The sequence below is a fragment of the Dasypus novemcinctus genome, chromosome 4 (assembly GCF_030445035.2).
Source record: "Dasypus novemcinctus isolate mDasNov1 chromosome 4, mDasNov1.1.hap2, whole genome shotgun sequence".
Taxonomy (NCBI): domain Eukaryota; kingdom Metazoa; phylum Chordata; class Mammalia; order Cingulata; family Dasypodidae; genus Dasypus; species Dasypus novemcinctus.
The window spans coordinates 61,070,953-61,093,727 of NC_080676.1; the positions used below are offsets into that span (position 1 = coordinate 61,070,953).

Consider the following 22,775-nt stretch of genomic DNA (forward strand, 5'->3'; position numbering starts at 1 on the left):
CCAGAAAGGGGCAGAAATATTTATTTTAGGGTTGAGTAGATTAGAAACTCATTTCAGGAATAAAATGGATTAATTGCAATATTCTTCCTAATTTCTACAGCAGCACTAGTGAATGATAATGAAAGATGATACTCTATCCTGGGAACCAAGGAGCTTAAAGGAGGTAAATGGATAGGTTCTAGCACTTCATACAAAATACCTAGAAAATAAGATGCCTTTTGGATTTTCAAACCAAATAAGAGGCATGCTCAATGTTTTAGTTTGCTAAGCTACCAAAAGGAGAAACCATAAAACGCACTGGCTTTAACTATGGGAATTTATTAGCTTATAAGCTTACAGTTTTGAAACCGTTAAAATGTCTAAATCAAGACATCATTAAGATGATTCTTTCTTTCTGAAGACCAGTTGCCAGCAATCTTGGATGCCTTTGTCACTTGGCAAGACACATGATGGCATCTGCTGTTCTCTCCCTTCTGTTCTGGGTTTCGTTGCTTTCAGCTTCTTGCTTCCAGGCCTTTCTCAATTTCATTTTCTTAAGGACTCCAGTAGGAGGATTAAGACACATCCTGAATGAGGTGGGTTACATCTTAACTTAAGATCCTGCTCACCAAAAGAGCCTACTTACAATAGGTCTATACCCACAGGAATAGATTAACTTTAAGAACGTACTTTTCTGGGGTACATTCAGCTTCAAATCACCACACACAAGCTCTTCTGTGTGGTTAACACAGATTCTGCCTGGTAACAGGTTCCAAAAATAAAATTTTGAAATGTCACCCAATTTATTCAGGGAGCACAGTTCTAAAGCACAGTAGAAATAGGTATGGGGAAATGTGCAGTTTTCTTTCATATCTAATACAGATAACATTTTTAAGCATAAATTCACATATTTAATATAGCATCTATAAATATTAAAATCAACTATTTAGGAAGCTGTGCTAAAATTTTTAAATGAAACCCCCAAAAGTCTCTTCTCAAGCAGGTACAATTACCTCCATCTGAGTGGCTCTGTTCTTTTACTGGCATTTTAAACTCAACACAATAACATGGAAGTGAGAGGTGAGAGATATAAGATGGGAGAAGGCAGGCTTGAGAATGGCATTTCTGTATGTTCTAGGGAATAGTTTGTATTTCTGCATATCCTTTCAAATGTAGTCTTAAAAAGGTAGCAGTTACAAAACAACTGACCAGGACTCTTCAAAGCTGTCAATGCCATGGGAAAAAGAAAAGGTAGGGAGACTATTCCACATTAAAGAAGTCAAAAGAGGGATAACAATAAATACAATATATGATTCTTAATTGAATCCTAGACAAAAAAACACTAATAGCATCAGTTATAAATGACATTTGGGGGAAGCGGATTTGGCTCAACGAATAAGCATCCGCCTACCACACAGGAGGTCCAGGGTTCAAACCCAGGGTCTCCTGACCCGTGTGGTGAGCTGGCCCACGCGCAGTGCTGATGCCCACGCAAGGAGTGCCCTGCCATGCAGGGGTGTCCCCCGCATAGGGGAGCCCCACGCACAAAGTGCTGCTAGGAGAGCACCCTGTGCAAAAGAAAGCGCAGCCTGCAAGGGAGTGGCACATACAGAGAGCTGACGCAGCAAGATGACGCAACAAAAAGAGACACAGATTCCCGGTGCCGCTTACAAGAATGTGAGCAAACAAAGAAGAACACACAGCAAATGGACATAGAGAGCAGACTCCTGGCGGGGCAGGGAAGGGAAGAGAAATAAATAAAAAATAAATCTTAAAAAAAAAAAAGTCACCACCTTCAAGCAAATCAGCCTTATTCGACAAAGAATTACTTACTATAAGCTTCTTCCACTGATCTGGAAGAAGAATATAATAAACTTGTTTTAAAAAAATGACATTTGGGGGACAGAAAATTCTGAATATAGAAAACATGCTAGAAAAGATTACTGAATAAAATCTCATTTTCTGAGGTTATGAAGGAAATTGTCCTTAATCTTTTGAAATGTACATTATTTTGGGTGAAATGTCATAATGTCTTATAACTTGCTTTCAGATGGTTCAGAAATAAATAGTATATATACACAGAGAGAGAGATTAAACAAATATAGCAATATGTTCTAAAATTAAATCTATTAAAGATATTATAATATCCCATTTCCTCTGAGATACTTGGGGGAAAATGGTCTTATCTTATGATGACTAACATGTCAAAAGTAGATGTACGGGGAAGTAGATGTGGCTCAAGTGACTGAGTCTGCCACATGGGAGGTCCAGGTTTGGTTCCCAGTGCTTTCTAAAGATGAGCAAGATAATGAGCTGATGCAACTGGCTGGAGTGGTGAGCTGATGCAACAAGAGACACACAGAGGAAAACATAATGAGAGACACAACCACAACAAAGCAGGGAGTGGAGATGGCTCAAGCAATTAGGTGCTCCCTCCCACAGGGGAGATCCCAGGTTCAGTTCCTGGTGCCTCCTAAAAAAAAAAAAAAAAAAGACCAGCACACAACAAACAAACACAGCAGCAAATGCAAACAATAAGGCGGGAGAAATAAATGTTAAAAAAAAAAAAGTAGATATGCAGTTCAAAACCATGTCATGTATCTATCAGCCATATGGGATCTAAGACCCTTCTCGATTTAGAGGTGGAGTGGACATTGCCATCCCAGGGACCACAGAATGGAGGAATATAATATGGATTGGAGTGGACTTCTTGGTATTCTAGTATAGAACTGTTGTGACTCTAGCAATGGAAGAAATTGTATCACTGATATGGAGATGGTGGCCACAGGAGTTGCTGAGGACAGGGAGAGGGAGGAAGAGGTGTAATATGGGGCATTTTCGGGACTTGGAGTTGTCCTGAATGATACTGCAGGGACAGATGTAGGACACTGTATATCCTGCCATAACCCACGGGATGGACTGGGGGAAGAGTGTGAACTACAAGGTAAACTATGGTCCACGCAGTGTGGCAGTGCTCCAGGGTGTATTCACCAAATGCAATGAATGTGCCTCACTGATGAAAGGGAATGTTGATGTGGGAGGGGGGAGGGGTGGGGTGGAGAGTGTGGTATATGGGAACCTCTTATGTTTTTTAAAGTAATGAATGATGTGATCTATTTATTTTTTTAAAAAAAGGACAGTAACAGAACAAAACAACAATAACAACAACAAAAAAAACACATGCATTCAGACATGAAGGTGACCTCTGGCCTATTACCAAATTGGAAGGATGTTGCCGTGTTAATCCTGTCCCTTTACCATATTTGAATAAAAACACCCCAGGAATCTCAAATTACGTTAGGATAAGTGTTGATAATCTTCTAACGTCTAATTCAGCAGTTCTCGAATAGTTTTTGGCTCTGGTCCACTTAGAAAGGACAAGGGAATACCTAGAGAGGGCAAAAGGCAACTACCACCATCACCATGACTACTGCCATCACTGCTGCCCCACTTCTGCCTAATAAAGGTTGAGTAAGTCCAGGACCAGGGCTAGGGGAGGAAGCCTGAAACGGGTAGCCTAAACTTTTGCTGCTGTGGACTTTAAGAATAAAAAGGCACAAGAATTTCTGGAGGCTCCAACTTGTTCAAGGTAGCTTACCAGGCTAGGTCAGAAAGGAATGTGGACCTAAAGATTTTAACTTGTCTTAAGTAAAGTACATTGACTTGGAGGATCCCCTGTGCATTCATGACTTAGAAGCCAAGGATGGTGATACCACCAATAGGACTCTAGTGTGGGATCAAGGTCCTCCACACAACCCATGATGTGACAAGCATCTGGTGCAGCCAACACTTAGGTTAGCATACCACATGCAAGCTCTAAGATTCCAGGGCAGACTCATGTTGCAAACTCAAACTGCAAGGACAGTTGCATTTGTGCTGGGCAAAGACCTACACGAAGAAAGCAAGGCTTTTGCTCTGGCATAGGATTTGGTATCAGTAGGTGTAAGGAAAGATTGCTTCAGGACTGGCAGAGCTGCAGTTTTTGGGATTACAGATTCGTGGTCAGTTATGGTGGTGGTGGCTTTATGGTGTTGATTACTTCCGCATATCCTCCATTTGTCCTGTTTCTCAGTCAGGACCAAAAGAATGACTGTTACCCTGGTGGCATGTCATGGGGCCCCAGGGTAAAGGATCAACCACAGGGTGGCAGAATTCATCAATGAACAAATACAGAACAGAAGCCCTTTCTATATGGCAAATATCATCTTCTATACAATAAATAATGAAAGAGCCAAATCAGGAACAGTAAAGTCAGCTCCAGTTCCTGGAACATCTGACTCCAGGAATCTAATTTCTCCGAGGCAGTAGGAAAGAACTTCAGTCAGCAGAAGGCTTCAGGAATTGGTGTGTAGAGGGAAAAAAAATCCCACTACTGTTCATGATTTACACTAGAAATTTAGAAACTCAGGGTAATACAATCAGCTTAAGAAAAGAGGCTTTGAACTTCTAATTATGACATGAACTGTGAGAAAAACAGTCAGATCCAACAAACTGGGTAGGGTTACATTGATATAGGAACAGGACCAACCTAAGAGACAGATTCAAGTACTTGAAGTCCTGATGACCTTGCATGAAAATGGCTGGGGAACACCAGAGTGAAATAAGAATGGACAGAATATGAGCCAGGTCTTGCTACAGAGGAAAGAGAGTTGAATGAAGGAGCCACATTTCTTCCCCATAAGAGTAGATGAAGTTATATCAAGTGTTTGGACATTCAGGAATCAGGTACCTTTTGGGGAAGGATTTCTTGGATCGAAGCCAAGGCATTTTGTTGGTAAACTCCCATTAAAAATCACAGGCATCCTGCTTGAAAAATAAGAGTGAAGACTGTTTCCAGAGAGCCCACACAAATGGAAGGCAGAAACACAGGGTCAACAGGGACAATGGAAGATAACTTTAGAAATTCGAAAAGGGAAACTCAGAGGCCATGAATGGAAGAATTAACAAAGGGAGGAAACGGAGCTTAGAAAAGGACTGGACCAACTTTACAAATGTACATATAGCATTAGAAGATAGAGAGAGTGGTATCTGAAACATCTGTAAGAGGCCTCCTGCAAGGCTGGTGGAATCCTTCCCAGTGTACAGAATTAGAGCTATTGAGAGAAATACCCCCATCAACACTTTAGATTACAACAGAATTGGTACATTAAGAAGTTAAAGCCATGAAGCTGTTCTCTGTAAGCCTCTCTTTCCGTTTTCTCTGTTTATCTAACATAACCCTAAATTGCTGCTATAGATTCGAGATTACAGTGCTACATGGTTCTAGGTTGTGACATGTATAATGTATTGAGCTGGGAAAAGGTTGCTTTCTCTAGGGATACGCTGGCAGTATATAGAATTGGTGCTTGTGTGACAAGCTGCTGCAGTGTTTATATTGGTTTTGGAGATTGAGGTGTTTCTAAATCTTGTTTGTATAGGGCTGGTGTGATATATTTTGTGCCCTCACTGTTCCCTGGAATACGGAAGAGATGAGATACAAGATAGACTTCACAGTAGAGAAATCCAACACTGAAGGTACCAGCAGTGCCCGCTCAAGGCTGTAGCTTCTATTAGACTCCTTCTGACCACAGTAAAGGCAGGAAAATATGAAATATGAAAATGGTGGTTTTATACTTATAAAGGTATTTTAATTTCTTTGTGGGAAAAGAGGATTGACTTGATAGGAATGGGCTTTAGTTGGTGACATTCTTAAACTGTTGGAATCATTTTATTTGAACTATAATGTTTACATTATTTAGTAACTTTATATAACATGATGAGGGACAGGTGTTGGGTTGGAGGTTTGCTTCTGCTAGGACCTGCTCAATGATTACAACAGACAGCAAAAGAAAAAGGCTCTACCCTTCCCCCTTCTATGAGGCTGGGCCTCTTCCAGCCATGGTACCAGGGGACCAATAGAACCATTACGCATCTCAAAATTAACTCATTGGATGAAACATTGTTGGTCGGAAGATTAAAAAAATAAAACTTTGTCTTTGAAAAGTCACTTTGGGAGTGTCACTGTATATTGTACAACTGATGGGATAGATGTGGCCATTAGATTAAACCCATTGGGTTAAAATCAGCAAAAGGTCAAAATGTTGGGGCACTCTAAACTCCAGGGGGAGCTCCAGGCTTGCTCTACCTCTTTGCTCCCCCTCCAGAAAGAAGACAGTTACTATCTAGGTCCAGGATGACAACCAGGTCCTAAAGGATGGATGTGGGACAGACAGAGGATGGTTAGCTTTGGCTAGAAAGCACCTATCTCCCTCTTCTGTAGCATGCGGCTGGAAGCTGCCCCTGCTCTACGTAGGCTCAGAAGGAGCCCTGGCAGGAGGCACAGAATGGCCTGTTCTAGGCCTTGGGATAAGAGTCCTTGAGACTGACATATGGTCCAGTGGCAAGTTTGTCAAGCTAGAGAAGGTGGCTGGGCATGTCCTTGAGAATCAATGAAGACCAAGTAGTTGCTGCATAAAATTTACATTACTGGGTTTGTCCTTTTGCCACCTCTATCACTAACAATAACAACGTAGGTGATTTTCAAAGGTTTCAATTCTAAGTCTGGCTAAAACATGAAGTAAAAGAGATTCTTTGCATTAATTCTTCCTCTCTCCTCTTCCCAAAATAAGTGGTCATGTATGTAAGAGAAGCCCACCTTGGATGTACACTACATCAGACTTGTCCTGGCTCACTGAACTGCAGGTAAGAATGATTGCCCACACAGAAAACCTGCTCCTCATTCTCGGTACAAGATTCCACCTTTCAAATAGTCATTTCCAAACAGAAAACCGCTCTTATCAAAAAGGGAAAATAATTTAATGCCTATGGTAGCAGTTTTTTTGGACCCAGATGAACTAGTTTCAGATTTCCTTCCATTAAACTTACGCTCTCTCTATCCTTTGAAATAGCTTGGATTTGTGCCAGTTCCTTTTCTTCAAAGGAATCATTAATCCTAACAATAGTGACTTAGGTGAGACTCACATATTAATACATGTAGGGATCTTCCATAAAAAAATTTTGTACAGAATGAGTATTTCTAATTGCATTAAAACTGTCACATGCCAGAACAGGAAGACTCTCCTTTCAGTGATCTTCAGCACTTCAAACCAATTTGCATTTGCACATGGAGAAACCAAAGCATAAAGAGTGATTTAAGAGGCTTGTTCAAGTATACATAGCTGACGATGGAGAAAGTCAAGATAAAAATAAGTTGGTTCCTCTAGCTTTTAATATGCTCTCATGAAGTAGGTCTATTTAGACCTACAGCCGAAGGAACTGGCTTACTCCTGGGTCATTTGGTTACTCTGATGCTTAAGAGTCTGGCAGGATGAATAGGTGACTGACTGGCCTACTTTCACCAAAAGGAAGATCTGAGTATTATTTGGACCAACATTTTACTACTTTATTGAGACAGCAGTTCAAAGAATTTTATTATTCAACCTTTTCCAAAATAATTATATATATATATTTCATTTTCAAGATTGAAAAAAAAGTCCAAAAAGTCCCTGTTCTCCCAACTCCAGTGTCAGAGATGACAGGATGGCTTCCTCTACTGTAGGTTTTATTTCAACCACAGTAGACTTGGCCAGGAAGGACTGTTCTCAGTGGAACATACACGGAGGCTAAGATAGAAAAAGGCTCAAAAGAACTTTAAGCTTTAACATCTCTCCTAATTTACTCCCAATTTTTGTAATTCTCATTTCAATTGGCACTAAACTGAAGTGTTAAAGATACTTGAAATAGGATTTAAGCATTGTGGAAAATTTCATCTCCAAGTACAAATTTAAGATTCATCCTTACAATCTGATAAGGAGAAAATCCAAACCCTAGGGAAATTGGCTTCTCCCACCAGAATCATTCCCTTCTATCTATAGTCCCACTTCTCCTAAAAGCAGAAACTCAGCAAGTGCGTCAAGGACGCCTAAACTGCGTCTTGTTCTCTAGAACATGCTATCTTACTGGGAAACACAGTATTAGCTGCATAAAGTCTAAAGGCAGCCTAGGGAGACTTGGGTGGTGTAGGTGTTTAAAAGAGGAAATAGAAAATGAGGAACAGCTCTAACTAGTTTTTCCTATTTATCTCTAAGGTCACACCAAGGACTCTTAGAACTCAGGCTTTGCGACCCTTCACTGACTTACTTTCTTACCATGGGGAGGCTGGTGCCAGGACTTCAGAAAGATGGAGTGGGAGGACATCTAATAGAGAATGTGATGTATGCAAAATTCATTCACCAAATATTTACTTAATAGTCACCGTGCAGAGCAGGGTGCTATGGCCCAGGTGGACATAAAGATACATAGATGACAAAGATTCTTAGCATCTGGAGACAACTTAAGAGTTTAAGAGCAACCATTTGTTTCCTATTTCAACAGTAAGGGAAACTGGGAAGCAGGGACTATGTTTAATATTTGTCAAAATACAGAATACATCAAACCCGTATGCTGTTTTCTCCTTATTTTTCTTTTCTTTTTTTATTTTTTTAAATTATTTATTTATTTATTTTTTTGAATTACATTATGAAAAATATGAGGTCCCATTCAACCCCACCGCCCCCGCCCCCCACTCCCCCCACAGCAACACTCTCTCCCGTCTCCTTATTTTTCAAGAAATAAGATTCCTCCATGGTTGGTGGGGAAGGAAAGGAAGGAAAAGCAAGTTGAGGAGGGGCAGAAAATTTCTGACTCAAGATATCCCTCAGCATAGTAAAGTTATCACCACTAAATTATTCTCTATTAAAGTTCAGATTAGGGAACTTGGGGTAGGCATTCTAAGAATCTGTTCTTTATGGGTGACCCTGTAGAGGAGACATTCCAGTTCTATTCTACCCTTTCTATGGAAAAAGTATAAAAGACCCTCATTAAGTACCCTTTCAGGCAATCACAAAGTATTTCCAGGCACTTAGCTGAAAAGTGTTTATGTAAGCTCAAGTCCTCCTTAGCCCCTCTGGAGATGCACAAATATCAGCATCCTCTTACAGAGGTTGATACCTAGGGTTACTTCTGGAGAGGTTTTCAAACTCTCTCACAAAAGGACAATCTGCCCAGGCCTGTTCTTTTTTTTTTTTTTAATAAGGAAGGAAAGACATTGTTGCTCAAGACTAATTTACAGCAAAGGAAATAGTTCAGAAAAAAATCCTTACGGCAAAACACAAATGCAAATGGCCTTATTATGGTTGTGAGGATGAAGCTTGCGAACTAAGAGCTCTTAGAGAAATCTTAAGGGAGAAAATTACTCTGGATCATTACTTTGTTTTTAGCTGCTTGTCCTTATGTTTATCATAGAGCCCTGGCTAGCCATGCAGCCATCTCGGGGTGTGCCTGGGAGCTGTCAGTCCCGCCGCAGGAGGATGTTCAGGGTGAGCGCTAAGGAGACAAGTATACCCCTTTACCTGCCTCCTTCCAGGGCGAGGAGCCCACTCCAGTTTTGGGGTTGCCCAGAGGTTGGGTTCTTTCTGGTATTTCCAAGGGACTGTATTTGGGGGGAGGGGTGTGCAAAGCATTTCCTTAGTGCCGAGTGGAAGGCAGTTGGGAAGTACCATTTTAAAATGACACTTATCTGACCACAGTGGGGAAACTGAGCAGGAGAAAGGAGGCCGAGTTAGAAGGAATCGCAGGTGTTACCCCATGTTAAAATGTGAGCCTAAGCAAGAAATATCTGTGTTATGAGAGGCAAACATCCAAGTTCTTCAGGCCTGGAGTAAGGATTGGAGGTCACAGGAGAAGAGCAAGCAGGAATCTCTGAAGAAGAGCTAAAGCCACAATCCCATGAGAAGCAAGAGATAGGGTAATAGCCTCAGATCAAGTCCCAGCACCTCCTCTATTATCATTCCCCTCAGAGAACAACAGTCTAAAAAAAGGAGATAAGGGGAGTGGGTAGGAGCAGGACTTCACTGGCCTGGTCCCTCCATAGCAGCCCTTCCCCACAAATTCAGGCCATGAGCTTGGCAGCTTGAGGGTTAAAGCCAGCACTTAAAACTCAACCCCATTAAGCCCAGGCTTGAAGAACAGGGAGCAGCAGGGAAGCCAAAGGAAACTAATTTTGGAGGCTCTCCAAGCTGCCAATCACAAGCATATTTCTAACAGTCCCGGTGTTGTTTGAGTTGGTTGTTTTTCCACAGGCTGCACAATGGGGTCTGGTTATTCATTGAAAAAGTCTGCAAGCACGCCCCGCCCTCCATTCACAACCAATTTGGAATGCTCCATTCAGGCAAGAGGGGGAATCTACAGCTCCGCTTGCTGGGGCAGACGTAACAGGGTCCAGCTGTCACCACAGGGATACTTGCTCACCCAGTGAGCGGTGTTTACGTAGGAAATTCAGACACTGCAGGGGCAGCTTGCCTGCTCTGTGCCCTCCCCAGAACTTAACTGGCCAAGACTCTTTCTGAAATCTGCAAGGGTGTGCAAGTCAGCTAAAAGCGAGGTCGGGAATTACTGTCTGGCAAGAGGGGAAAGGCAAAAGAAAAACTACCCTGTGCTGGTCTGATTAGATTCTGACTATTACCAGCCAAGAGAAACAGACTTCAGTGGTATTTCTCTTTGCCCCCAGGCGAGCTGGTTTGCATTAGGGGACAGCTTTTTATGGAAGCCAGTCTCGCAGGACTCCACTTTTCCATTCATTGCCTACAGCTACCTCAGGAGCCACCTGGCTTCCTCCCCACAGGAGAGGGTCTCTGGGGACTTGATTCGGTTCTCGGGGCTGCAGTGGGGGTAGGGGGTTACCTACCTACTATAAACAGTTTCACAGTACCTTTTCCTGGTTCTGGATCTAGCCTAGCCTGAAGGGTTACAATACCTCCAGAATGCCCATGAGGCATCAAATGGGAAGTGTGGAGAGCTGGGGTTAGAGGGTGAAATCTACTCTAAGGACATGGCAAAGTACAAGGCTAAAAACTGGTTTGGTTTCTTAGGGATTTTTTTCAAAGCTTCAGTAATCACTCTGAGGGAGATCTGATGGAGCCAGTTTGACAACCAGACCTTTATTTCAAAGAAAAACATACTGCTTTATAAAATCAAATCTAGCAGATAAGTTTTAGCCATATATTTTTTTCCATAACATATCTGGACATTTTCAAATTTGTGTTTGTCTCTTCACTGTCCACCGCTGTCCCCCTGAGCACACCAGTGAACTCAGATGGTGCCAATGGAAGCATTAATCTCAAATCTTTCCAACCACAGCATCCCTATTCACTGCCATTATGCAGATCAGTCTCAATCTCCTGGCCTCTTAAAGCTAGATCCCTGTTCCCAGGAATCTTGCATGCTGTGCTCCAATTTTCCCTTATATACTTCTTTCTTCTAGACAGGAGAGCCTGCTTTATTTGGGATGAAGACCCTTTATGTACGGCTCCTCCCTTTAACATCTGAGTTGCTAGTTCATTATCACCTACCTGCCAGGCCTAAAGGTGTTGCACACATATACTTGGGGCCTAAAACCATGCCCCTCCTTTAAGCTGAGCCTCTTAGAGGGATGGGACAATGATAGAAGCTGACGACCAAAGTCTCTGTTAAGTGTGCTTGTTGAGTTCACAAAATGAAATTTTAAAAAAGCAACCTAATCCGGTACTGGCATCAGTATGCTTGGCACTTGTCCAAGAGCTGGGAGCTGCGACATGACAAGACTCTGAGCTCCCTGGATTCCAAATGGAGAAGTATGGTGTGCCAGGGCACAGACGGGGCCCAAGCTGCCTCAAGGGCAGCTGTATGCCTGCAAGGGGGCTGTGTCAGCCTCTGAGGCTGGGTGTATTTTACCATTCCTAAAACCCAAGGAGAGTGTGGAGAGAAGAGTCTCTTGGTAGGGAATCACAACCTCACCCCCTCACCGGTAATATTTTTTTCTGGGACTGAAATTAAAACAATGATTCTAGTAGATGGTAGAAACCTGCAGATAGTACAAATTCTTGGCTTTATTATTCTACCCACTTCTTACTCTTATCATTTGAAGGACCCTGAAGAGCAAGGGATAAAGAGTTATTTCCTGATTGATGCCAGGATTTTGTTACCTCTGACACCCATGTAAATGATCTGCTCAGCAGATACAGATGTGTCATTCTCTATCCCATGTCCCTCTCGCCAAGAACGAAAGGGCTGGAAAGGGTGCTGGGTTTTACTAGAGGACCAAGGGCAAAGAGACATAGAAGTGTAAGAGAAAAATCCATTGGTTTTAATAAGCCTAACAGGATAAAAGTGAGATAAAAACAGATTTTATTAAACATGTGACTCTTTCAGATAAATGGGAATGGTAGGACTTGGGTTCTTAAAGAGTCCTGGGTCTAAAGATCCTCGAGGCTCTCCAAAGAGGCAGGATTTCAAGTTGTTTAGCCCTTTCTCAGGTAGGTAGTGGGCTAGCTCACAAAGGCTTTGGGAGGATAGTGTAAAACCTGGAGACAAATAACTTTTCCCCTTCATGGTTTCCTCATGCTTCTCTTCAGCATTCTTCTCTTTCTTTTCCCTTATTTCCCCCTCTTTGCTGGGTTCTTAAGAGTATAAACTACTGATAGTCTTGATTCCCCCAAGCCTCTTATTTTAAAGTGCCTACTGTTTTCTTTCTTACCTTTCACAACAAAAAGACCTTAAGATGGATCTTTCACAAAGACATGGCCTTAAGACCACACTTATGCTATACCCGACTTGAGTCCAAAATGATGCACTCTCTCCTAAAGTAAAGTGCTGCTTCTATTATATAAACCTCATAGGTATATAGATAAAAAGAATCCAACTGAATAATGTCAAATTGAAACAGGATTAAGATCAATGTTTTAGGCTCAAAGACTGTCACTGTCTTAACAGTTAATCCTGGTTCCCTGACCATCTACTGCAATGTATTTATGGAAAGTGGATTCTATCAGTTCATTAGTTGGTCCTTAGGAAATTATGTGTACTTTTTCCAGTCATTCCATCCTTTTTGAAACAAAGATCTAAATAGACCCCTTATAGGGAAAACTGGGGTCATTCGGATTTTAAAACAATTCTCTAAATTACATTTGGTATGGAGGACATGATTTTAAAATAAGATTTTATCATGCCCTCTCCCTCGCATAAAACATCTTAGTTACTGAAAATGCTGACATGCAAACATTCATAACATTACAACTGAAACACGAGATAAAATCAGAACCGAGATATGCATCTAAAAACTGTTTTTTATATATGCCAAAATCTAATAATACCCTCAAGTACCCAAGCAGTCAATTCAGAAAAATGAATGTAACACCCCTCTCTACCACCCCCTCCCCACAAATCTAAGCACTCCTGAGTTCCAATCTCAGGCATGGCCTTGATTTGTATTCGATTCTGGGAAAAATGTATAGTAAAGATGTATACACATCTATGTGCTGACCTTAGCTATACGTATATTTATACAGATATATACACATACATATTTATAATATAGAGTATATACATATATGTACACACAGTTTTAGCAATACACACAAATACATCTTCTAGGAAACATGTCAGTATTTATTTCTGTTTTATAATCTCTCTTTCAAATCCTAGATGGAAAAACTCAAAGCACCAAGATGGTCTCCCCTAACACTGGAGGCTTTCCTGAGGGCTTTCTCTAGGTATTTGAATTCAGAGCCTGGGAGTACCTGTATATTCAGATACTCCCAGGCTCTGCAGTTTTTTGAGAGCTTCTTATAGAATATTCTTCTTTAAAAAATATCACTTCACTAACTACTCCCATTTAGTTTAAAACCTCTATTCTCTCCAGGGATCTGGACCTCATAGTCTCCCTTCTGTAAAATGAGGGGTTTGGTAAGATTATATCTCTAAAAGGGAATTCTAGCTCAAACAATCTGGGATCTTCAGAGTTACTTCTCAGGACCAAGGGACAAACACCCACACATCCCCAACCCTGCGTCTGGCAGACTCCCTATGGTTTTTAGCTACATGTTTTATTCCCTTGACTTTGACCTCAAAGTTTTTAGGTGGGTGACACTTTACTAATGTCTACATTTCTGAAGTACAGGTGAATGTTATACAGCTAGAAGTAAGCTGGACACTTCTAATAGGATTTCTAAGAATGATGGCTTCATTATTTAAATCACACTTATGGATGGATGTGTACTGGCAGGAAATACAAATCTGGAAATTTCAAATTGTGATCTCTTTAGAAGGTGAGCTAAAGTGTTTACAAAAACAGTAAGCCATAATCTTCAAATAACTGCCCTTCCAAAATAAAAATAATTCCCCTCATTACTTAGTATAGGATTTCTCTCCCTCTCTTTTAGCACCCCCTCCCCCCAAACATATAAAGAAAAATTAATCAAATCATTGTTAACAAGAAAGCTTGGCTATTACCAGTGGCAGGTCACAAGAAAACATTTGTTTAAAAAATATTTCTGCTACTGAGATGGCAGAACCAATGAATTTAGGAAAAAGATTTGCTTTACTGGGTAAATGGAAGTTTGGTTTATAGTACATTGCTTGAGGGATTCAAACCAACTCATAAAGTTAAATTTGAATATTTTCCCCATCCCCTGGAGTAATCATGGGTTCTTCTTTAAGACTGGAGTGGAAACTGATCCTTAACACAAGGCTATAAAATGAGCTCATAGAGAAGGAGTCTGCTGCCCAGCAGTGGGCTCTGCCAGCTCCTGGGCCTCTTCACTGTGAGTCTGAACTACATTCAAATATAAAAGCAAAAATTAATGGCTCAAGGATATACCACCCCATACTGGTGTTCTTGCCTGACCTTAAGCAAGTGAGTTTATTTGAATTTATCCTTCTCCAAGCACCACCTCCAGAAATAAGTCAGACAGAATTATTAAAAGGCTTTTCTAGGCCACTCAACTATCTCTTTTATCCTTAAAGCACAACCTTAAGAAGTTAAAGCAAAAAGCAAACAAAGTAAAAAACACATAATACTTGGGAAGCAGAAACATCTCCCAAAGCACCTCCATTTTAGGTATAGTGTTTTAATTAAAGAACCTAGCACATTCTATTTGCTGAGAAGGTATTATTTCTAAGGAGCCAAACACATTTATTTATTCCTTCACTTTAGCCTGTTCCTGCAGATAAATACCTCTTGAAATATAAATCCTGTTTGCAGACATCTTTCTCTAAAGACTATATCCTTGCTTCAGCACATGAAATCAATTTGAATGTAGCCATCTTTCCTCCCTTTTAACTCTTTGGGTTACAGAGAAACAAACAAAAGTGTCATAAAAGCATTTCAAAGAGTCTCTGCCAAGAAAGCCATCTCCCAAACAGATTGCAGTTTATGCTGCTCCAAGCAAGAACTGGAAAGGCTGTGCCAAATTATCAACACAGAACAAAGTTGGATTACAAATCTACTGTCTTTCATCTTGCAAAAGGACACACACACATATACACACAATTTGGGTTGTCTTTATTTAGCCTTTCAAAGGGCAATAATTAACATGCATTTACTTTTCTGTAGAAAACTTCTGTGGCAAGCTGTGACAAAGCTAAGGTAGCCATGCATCTGTGGGTTACCGTTTATTCCCTTTTAAAGTTTCATGGCATAGTGCCTTGAAAATGAAGCCTATCATTAAAGAATGTATAGCTTGTACCTCAGTTCTCTCATTTAATGATTTAGAACACCTAGTATTTATTTAGACACAAAGATACCTTGCCTCCAGTGACATTTTTATACACACACTCACACACAGATAAAACAAAGCTGGGAAAAATTTGTTGGGTGCAAAATGAGAAATCAAATCCTTGCCTGGCTCAGGTGCTTGCTATTATAGACTATGACTAAGAGACATGAATTTCTCTATGATGCAACTCTCAAGAGAGGCAGCATTTCTCCAGGCCTCTCTTAAACCTGCTCACTCGCCAGTGACTAATGCTCTCTAGGGCTGCCCTGTGCTGCTCAAATTTCATCAGCCAGCTTTGTCCTTGATAGCTCAGCCTGGACCATAAAAACTCCCAAACCTGTTGAGGAGAGCCCTGAAAAATCAGTGCAAAGCTAACCATACCCTTGCCAGCACTGAGAGCCATCTTTTGTTCTCCTCACAGCATTTTGTTATCTCAAGTAATGAGCACTTAATGACCATTTTAAGAAAAAGTTTTTACTCTTCTTTGAATGATAAAATACGCAACAACTACATGAAAAATAAATCAGGGTCACACCGTGACCACCCTTTGTCAGCTTAGAAGTTAAAACAAAATCAACACTATGTTGGTGAAATCACAATTAACTGGAATATTACATTAACTATTTTCTGCACCTTTAAAACAAAGAAAAGTCAGGTTCATGATTCACCTCAAGGACTTACAAACCGAAGGATTTACAAACCAAACAAAAAATGCTGTAAGATAATGACTGATCAACAGACTTCAGTTTAATACCTTATATATAATGTCAACTAATTTGTAATTCTGAGCTTGAAGTCTTGCTCTAAAGAATTGTAGGATGAAATTATGTTCAGTTTAAGTCTAACCTACAATAAAACAAAAGCACTTCAGAAATTATTTCAATAAGGAATGTACTAAAGTTTTCAAGGGTAACTCTGAACTATATTAAAATAAACAAACAAAAACCAACATTAAATGCATTCCACTACCCAAATCTGCTAGTTATAGTTTTCTGAACATGGATGATCCAAAACTACATAATTTCAGAACAAATGTGCCACTATCAGAAAGGTACTTACAATTATCAGACTGAAAATCTGGGACAAATTGTTCATCATCTGGAACTTGTGCTGGAAAAAGAGATTTTTATTTTAGATCTTTACATTTCATTAAAAAGGAAAGCAAAAAAAATTTTTTTAATGGAAAAATAGGACAGCCAAGAAACTTGCCTTCAGCTAACCAAGCCTCTTGAAGTTGACTGAGATCCTGAAACAACTCTAGAATTGAAAATAGAAGAGACAAAATAAGGTACAGAAGAGAGGCTGAGTCTATAAGCTGCTTATACTGGGGGTGATTTGAGGAAACCACAACCTAAGAGTTTGGGAAAGCTTCACTACCTTCAGAATCATGAGCCAGATCTGTGTCCAAAAACTTCCTCTTCCTGTCAATCACAGGTCGCCCTCTACTTTCCTCTGATCGAGATTTCTGTAAGAGGCCAACAGATGGAGAAGTTTCACATATTATAAAGAGGTCCAAAGGGAGTTGTACCATGAAACAAATGAGAAGACTCATATTTGAAGAGAGAGGACAAAACAAACTAAAAGCCACATAAACTTACCCCTGGGACCATGAAAGGGACTTGCTGATCATAAAACCCATCCATGGTGCTTCCAACGTCTCTAATGTCACTTTGAAAGGTTTCAGCATTGAGTTATTTCTGGAGGAAAAGGGGTCCTCCTGTAATATGAATTTGGGAGATTTTAACTTTGGGGGGGGGGGAGAAAGAGAAACAAAGTAATTTTATACTATTCTTTCTTTAGGACCTGTGCAAAATCATTACCTTCTTTTGAAGTAATGAAAGCCCACTCAAGGTGTGAGCTTTACAGACTAACAAGGGTCTTGATTATCAACATTCTATGTGCCCAATGTTCTTACTGACAAATCTATTAACCAGACATTCTTGTCTTTTCTTTTGGATCAATTATGATTAAAGGTTTGCTTCTACTTGCCCCCCCCCCCCCCCCCAGGAACTTATTTTCGTTATAAAAGGGTGATTTCAGGATTCTTTCATACAGAAGAACCCCCAAGGTATTTGTAATGTTTGGGGCTTTTAAAAAGAGATAATTAAATTTCTGACAGTACAGTGTCAGGAAGTAGAGAAACTAGGTTTAAGTATTCTAAATTATGGGCAATTAAGAATCTGACATACATAGAGTTTCTAAAAGTATTTTGTAGGTCAATGGTAAAACAGTATGTATGGGTCCAGGAATACATCAGAGACACTTATCTTCACACACAACTATTTAAAACCTAAACTTCTGTACAAACACAGGTATAGTGTCTATAATGGTACAACTGTCTCCATGGCAACTTACAGAGATATCTTTGGTATCTCCAAATTCTAAAAGAATAAAACATCTATGAAAAATAATGGATAAAGGAAACTGGATTCCACAGCACATATTCTAGGTACATCTTTACCACAGGTCTTTAAAAAAGCATTAAAAGCAAAAGAACCACGGAAAGAAAATGGTTTGTTTCTTAAACGGTGAAATCAATTTTCCCAGACAAGTCAAACAAAATTAAACTGTCTCAGCATTGTTAAGTGTTGAAGTTGGGAGGAGGGATTGCAGTCAAAAGGGAAAGGAGAGACCTCTTTCTAATTTGGGAAGAACAAAGTAACAGTTTCAGGAAGGTACCATCTTTCTGAACACTACAGTTTATTCTCCAAAGAAAAACGCTATTAGGTCAACAAAATGGGGGGAAACATTCATTTCACTCACCTTGGCTCTAAGCAATGCAAACGTTTAAAGGATAATTTATTTTGTTGAACATGTATATAAATTTTAAATACGGAACTTTTTCCCAGGGGGCAATTCTATCCAATTGTATTTTTCACACTGTATGGAACATATAAAATGTTCATAAGTGAGCAGGATACAAGGAAACTCTTCACGGCCAGTTTCCTTTCAGCACTTTGGCCCAAGTAATCAGATATCTTCAAAGTCAAAGGGAAAGGGAGAGAGATGCGGGACAGCACATAGTTCATAAAACAGCACACTAATCATAACTTCCTAGAAAAACACTCCCGCCAGCCTGCCTGCGATCCTTCCAAACAGCGCTAAGACGGCCACAATAAAGCCTCTCTCCAAAGTCACCAACCTGTACGCAAAATCTGAGAAACCTCAGCAGTGAGTTGAGGGGCATAAACACGATTCCTCTGTAGCCCTCAAAAATCTGTCAAGATGAAATCGCGGCCTTAAAAATTCTGTAAATGTCTGTTAGGAATGAGTGGGGCAACGGATAGGAGAATGGAGGGGGAGAGATTTTCAGTATCATGATGAAATACATTGCAAAATACTTCAAAACGAAGAGCAAAAATATCTTTAAAAAATAAAAGCAAGGAAGTGCCATAAACGAACCCGAAAGAGGGATCGAGGATTTTTTAAGCAGCTCTCAGAGTTCAAGGGCTAGAAAAATTGTGTTCAGAGTATAATTTATTTTATAAGCCTGAAGGGTAGGCTCAAATTAATCCATGAGTTTAAACCACTTCCTTTGTGGCCCCCCTTCCTGGGGCCCCCAGGAAAACTTTAAACATCGCAGAGGAGCGAGATGGAGGCCCCTCCCCCGCGGCGCGCAGCGGGCCGGGTTTTATGAATGAGAGAGCGAGCCGCGGCCGCCACATCAGGTAGAGGCTGTAACTGGATCCCTCGAGCTGGGCCCCATTCACAAAACAAGACACACTTCCACCCAATTCCCAGCCTTCCCCATTCATGAAAACTCCTTCAGATGCACCCCCGCCCCCACTTCCAATGCACGCCCGGCCGCCGACGCAGGCCCCTCACCCCAGCGTTTTCGGAAGAAAGCGCAATGCCTCATTCACAAAAAAAAAAAAAAACCCCAAAAAAACCGCAGGGAGCCGCGAGCCTACGAAAGAAACCAGCTTCATTCACAAAGTCAACCACATTCATAAAACCGAGCTGCAGCGTGGGTGCTACCACTCTCCTCCCCCCCGCAAAAAAAAAAAAAAAAAAAGCAAAAAAGAAAACAAACCTTTCCAGGGAAGCCCCCCTCGAACAGAAGTTCGGTTCCCCACAGAACCCGGAAATGCGGCCAGACCCCTAATCCAGCCCCGGGCTCCAGCATCTCGTGGTGTCTCCCCCCGTTTTTCCCCTCCATCCTCAGGCCTCTGTTCTGATGCTCCCCGATTTTTCCACAGTCGCCACGCAGCTCGACGCCCTCAGTCCGCTGGGAAGGGGCTGTGTGATTGTCGGGGGGGAGAGGTTGGGGGGGACTGGGTGCCCACTTGCCACAACCTGGGACTTAAGAGGCTTGCATAAGTTGCTGGCCGACCCCCAATTCCGCAGGCTACACATGCCTATGTCATTTAACTCCGCCTGGTGTTCCGGGGGGGCATCACCTCTCAAATATTCCCCCTCAAGCTGCTTTCCGCCCCCTCCTCCCAATTGCAAAGCTCCACCAAGTGTCTCTTCTCGCGAGCCTCCAAGTCTCCTCGGGGCTCTCAGATCTCCAGGGGCTGTAAAGCCCCGCAACTCCGGGCCACCCCACCACCCAGACCCGCACTTCGCGCTCGGGCGAGCCTCCCCCGCGACGTGCAGAAACCCGTTCTCCGCACGCTCCGGAACCGTTAGCCGCCCCCGCCCGGCGCCTCCCAGGAACCGAACCGGACAGGACTGGACCGCGGGAGAAGGGGCGGTCAAACCCAGGAGGCTCACACGAGATAGACTGAACCCCGACTTTGAGGACTGAGTCAGCCCGTGAACTCTCGCCGGCAGGCCCTTCAAACCCACTCCTGGACGCCCCCACGGGAAGCCCTCTGCCCCCGCGAAGCCCCCTCACCTGAGGCGGCGGCTCTCGTCCCCTTGCAGCGGCCCCGGCGGCGCAGGCGCGCTCACGCACGCGCGCACCGGGACTGGGCGCTTAGGCGAATAGCTGGGGCGAACCGCTCCGGATACACTGAGCCGCTCCGCGAACCAGCGGCTGGACTCTGCGCTGCAGCTGCCAACCAGGCTGGAGCGCTGGCCCGGCCCCCCCGCAGCCTCCTGCTCTGCCCGCTGCCATTGGCCCATGGCCCTGTCCTAGCCCGGTTTCCATTGGCCCGAGGCCGCTCCCGCAGCTGTCCATCACCTGTTGTTTACCCTGTCTTTGGGCAAATCCAGCCTTGCCGCCCCATCAACTCCGGACCCCATTGGCCGACGGCGCGCCCCTCCCCACCCCCTCAGGGGTATGTTTTACATAATTTATGCACCGGGGGACATTGACCAATCAGCAAAGAGTTGTTTATATAATGAATGTAAGGACGTTTTTCATTCATAAAAAACGCGACCTGAGGGGGAAGCTTAGCTGAGTCAGTGAAGCTCTTAAAGGGGCCGAAACCTTGAGACGCCGCCTTTACTTCCCTCCTCGCCAGTTCTCCCAGCTTTTCACTGAGGCATGGTTCTAATTCCTTAACCACACCACCCCCTCATCTCCCTCCAGCAACTCCACAGCCAGGATTGGGCCTCTTGGCGCTAAATGTTCGCAACTGCAGCAAGAAGCAAAGTTATCGTTTTAGAATTCAGGAGAAAAGAATTCGTCATTCCACCCAGAAAGAAACTCGCTGACCGTCCTGGGCGTTCGACCCGCAGAAAAACAGAAAACGGAAACCGACTCCTCTAATCTTAGTTACCTTTAAGAGAGGCCTTCATTTCTTTTAACCAGTTTCCAGTGAGGAAGAATAAGCAGCCTCTCCCTTTTGAAAATCTAAGCTCATAAACAGATTTCAGTTCCTATTTTTCTAGCAAGGCCTAAGGTCCAAACAATTCCCGTTTTCTCGCGGTGTTTAATTGCAACCCTTAATCGCGGCCAGAGTGGGTCCTCGACCTGAGGCGATAGAGGGCCCGGGCTCAAGAAATCCTCTCCAGGGACGGTGCCAGCCAGTCAACCGATCTTGAAATATAAATCCCTCTGAAACGGGCGTGCAAGAGTTAGACCGCCTGCCTGTCTCCTCGGCGTGCTTGTTTTCCATTTAAGTGCTGAATGCAAGATGGTGCGTTTGCGAATTCGATCCCGTGCAGCTGGGAAAGAAGAGAAGCCTCTCTGCTTGCCAAATGATCGGGCACTAACAGCAGTCGCTGAGATTCTTAGCAGGGCGCTCCAGGCAACAAATAAACAAGCAATCCTCTCCCTCCTCCACCCTCTCTATCCCCTCCTGCGCAGTCCATGGGGACTCTCTCCTGTCCCACAGGATGCTGGGGACACTTGAGGGACCTCTTCTGTTCTCCTGTTGGTGTGCTGTGTCATTCACCCCGTGTGCCACCAGTGAGGAGAAAAGATGTCATATGTTAGGAGAGAGCCCCTAGCAAAGGGGGCTCCAGCATACTGAATCGTCATGCTGTGGGGAAACTGGATGTTTAGAAATAATTTTTTTTTTAAAAAGGAAACATTTGGGAGCGAGTGTAGCTCCGTGGTTTGATCTCCTGCTTCCCATTTAGAAGGTCCCGGGTTGAATCTCTGGTACCTCCTAAAAATTTTTTTTAAAAAGGAAACATTTGCCTATCTTCTTTTATGCCTTCATTTGTGTATGTTGAATGGAACTGGTGCTTGGTCTGTCGTTTAGTCTGTTGTTTGTAGCCCAAGAAATATTTGAATGCAGAAATATTTAAATGCCCTTAAGGAACCTGGACCACCCGGGGTTGAGTTCTGGGCCCAGCACTGACCAGTGAAAAGTTACTGACCTTGCAAGAGACTGAATGGACATGAGGCGAGGGGTGGGAAAGTACTCTGAACTTTAACAAGGAATTCCTGGATACTTAATTTCCTAGCTGTGCATTTTGCTTCTGACCCTAGTGCCAATAAAACTTTCCCTTAGTTTCTCTCTTCATTCTCCAGGTAGGGCCATTTCTATTTGGAGGTTTTACACTAGTCCAATTGTGTTCCCAGCTTGTATATCCCTGTGGTTGTCATTCAGAGGACTCTAGCTAGCTAGCTAGATGCAGGGCCAAGGTTAGCTTCCCAATCTTACTCCTCCCCAACTTTGTCTACCCCCCCACCTACCACACCCTCCTCCCCCATCTCATCCCATTTCATCTTGCCCTTTGTTCTACTTTCTCTAGAAGAGCTTTCTTACTCCTCTTGCTTAACTCTGTCAGTTTCCAGCCCTCCAGAAGTTCTGCAGCCCATGGGGCCACAAGTCCTTACTATATAAACCATAGCACTCAGTCACATTTTATAACTTGACTACAGGAAAACAGTGCAGGACACTTCAC

The 22,775-nt window shown here is 42.5% G+C and overlaps 1 protein-coding gene across 1 annotated transcript in view; it reads right to left on the bottom strand.

The window, feature by feature from the left end:
• ETV5 (ETS variant transcription factor 5) overlaps window positions 1-21,160 on the bottom strand; it is a 60,474-nt gene extending 39,314 nt beyond the window's left edge. Inside the window, exons 1-5 of the mRNA XM_004473722.5 lie at window positions 20,368-21,160; window positions 17,126-17,244; window positions 16,905-16,992; window positions 16,737-16,784; window positions 16,587-16,637 (exon numbers count right to left, since the gene is read on the bottom strand). Coding sequence (XP_004473779.1) covers window positions 16,587-16,637; window positions 16,737-16,784; window positions 16,905-16,992; window positions 17,126-17,170 — 232 coding nt within the window. The 5' untranslated portion in view covers window positions 17,171-17,244; window positions 20,368-21,160. The remainder of the gene's footprint in view (window positions 1-16,586; window positions 16,638-16,736; window positions 16,785-16,904; window positions 16,993-17,125; window positions 17,245-20,367) is intronic.
• Window positions 21,161-22,775: the final 1,615 nt, after the last annotated feature.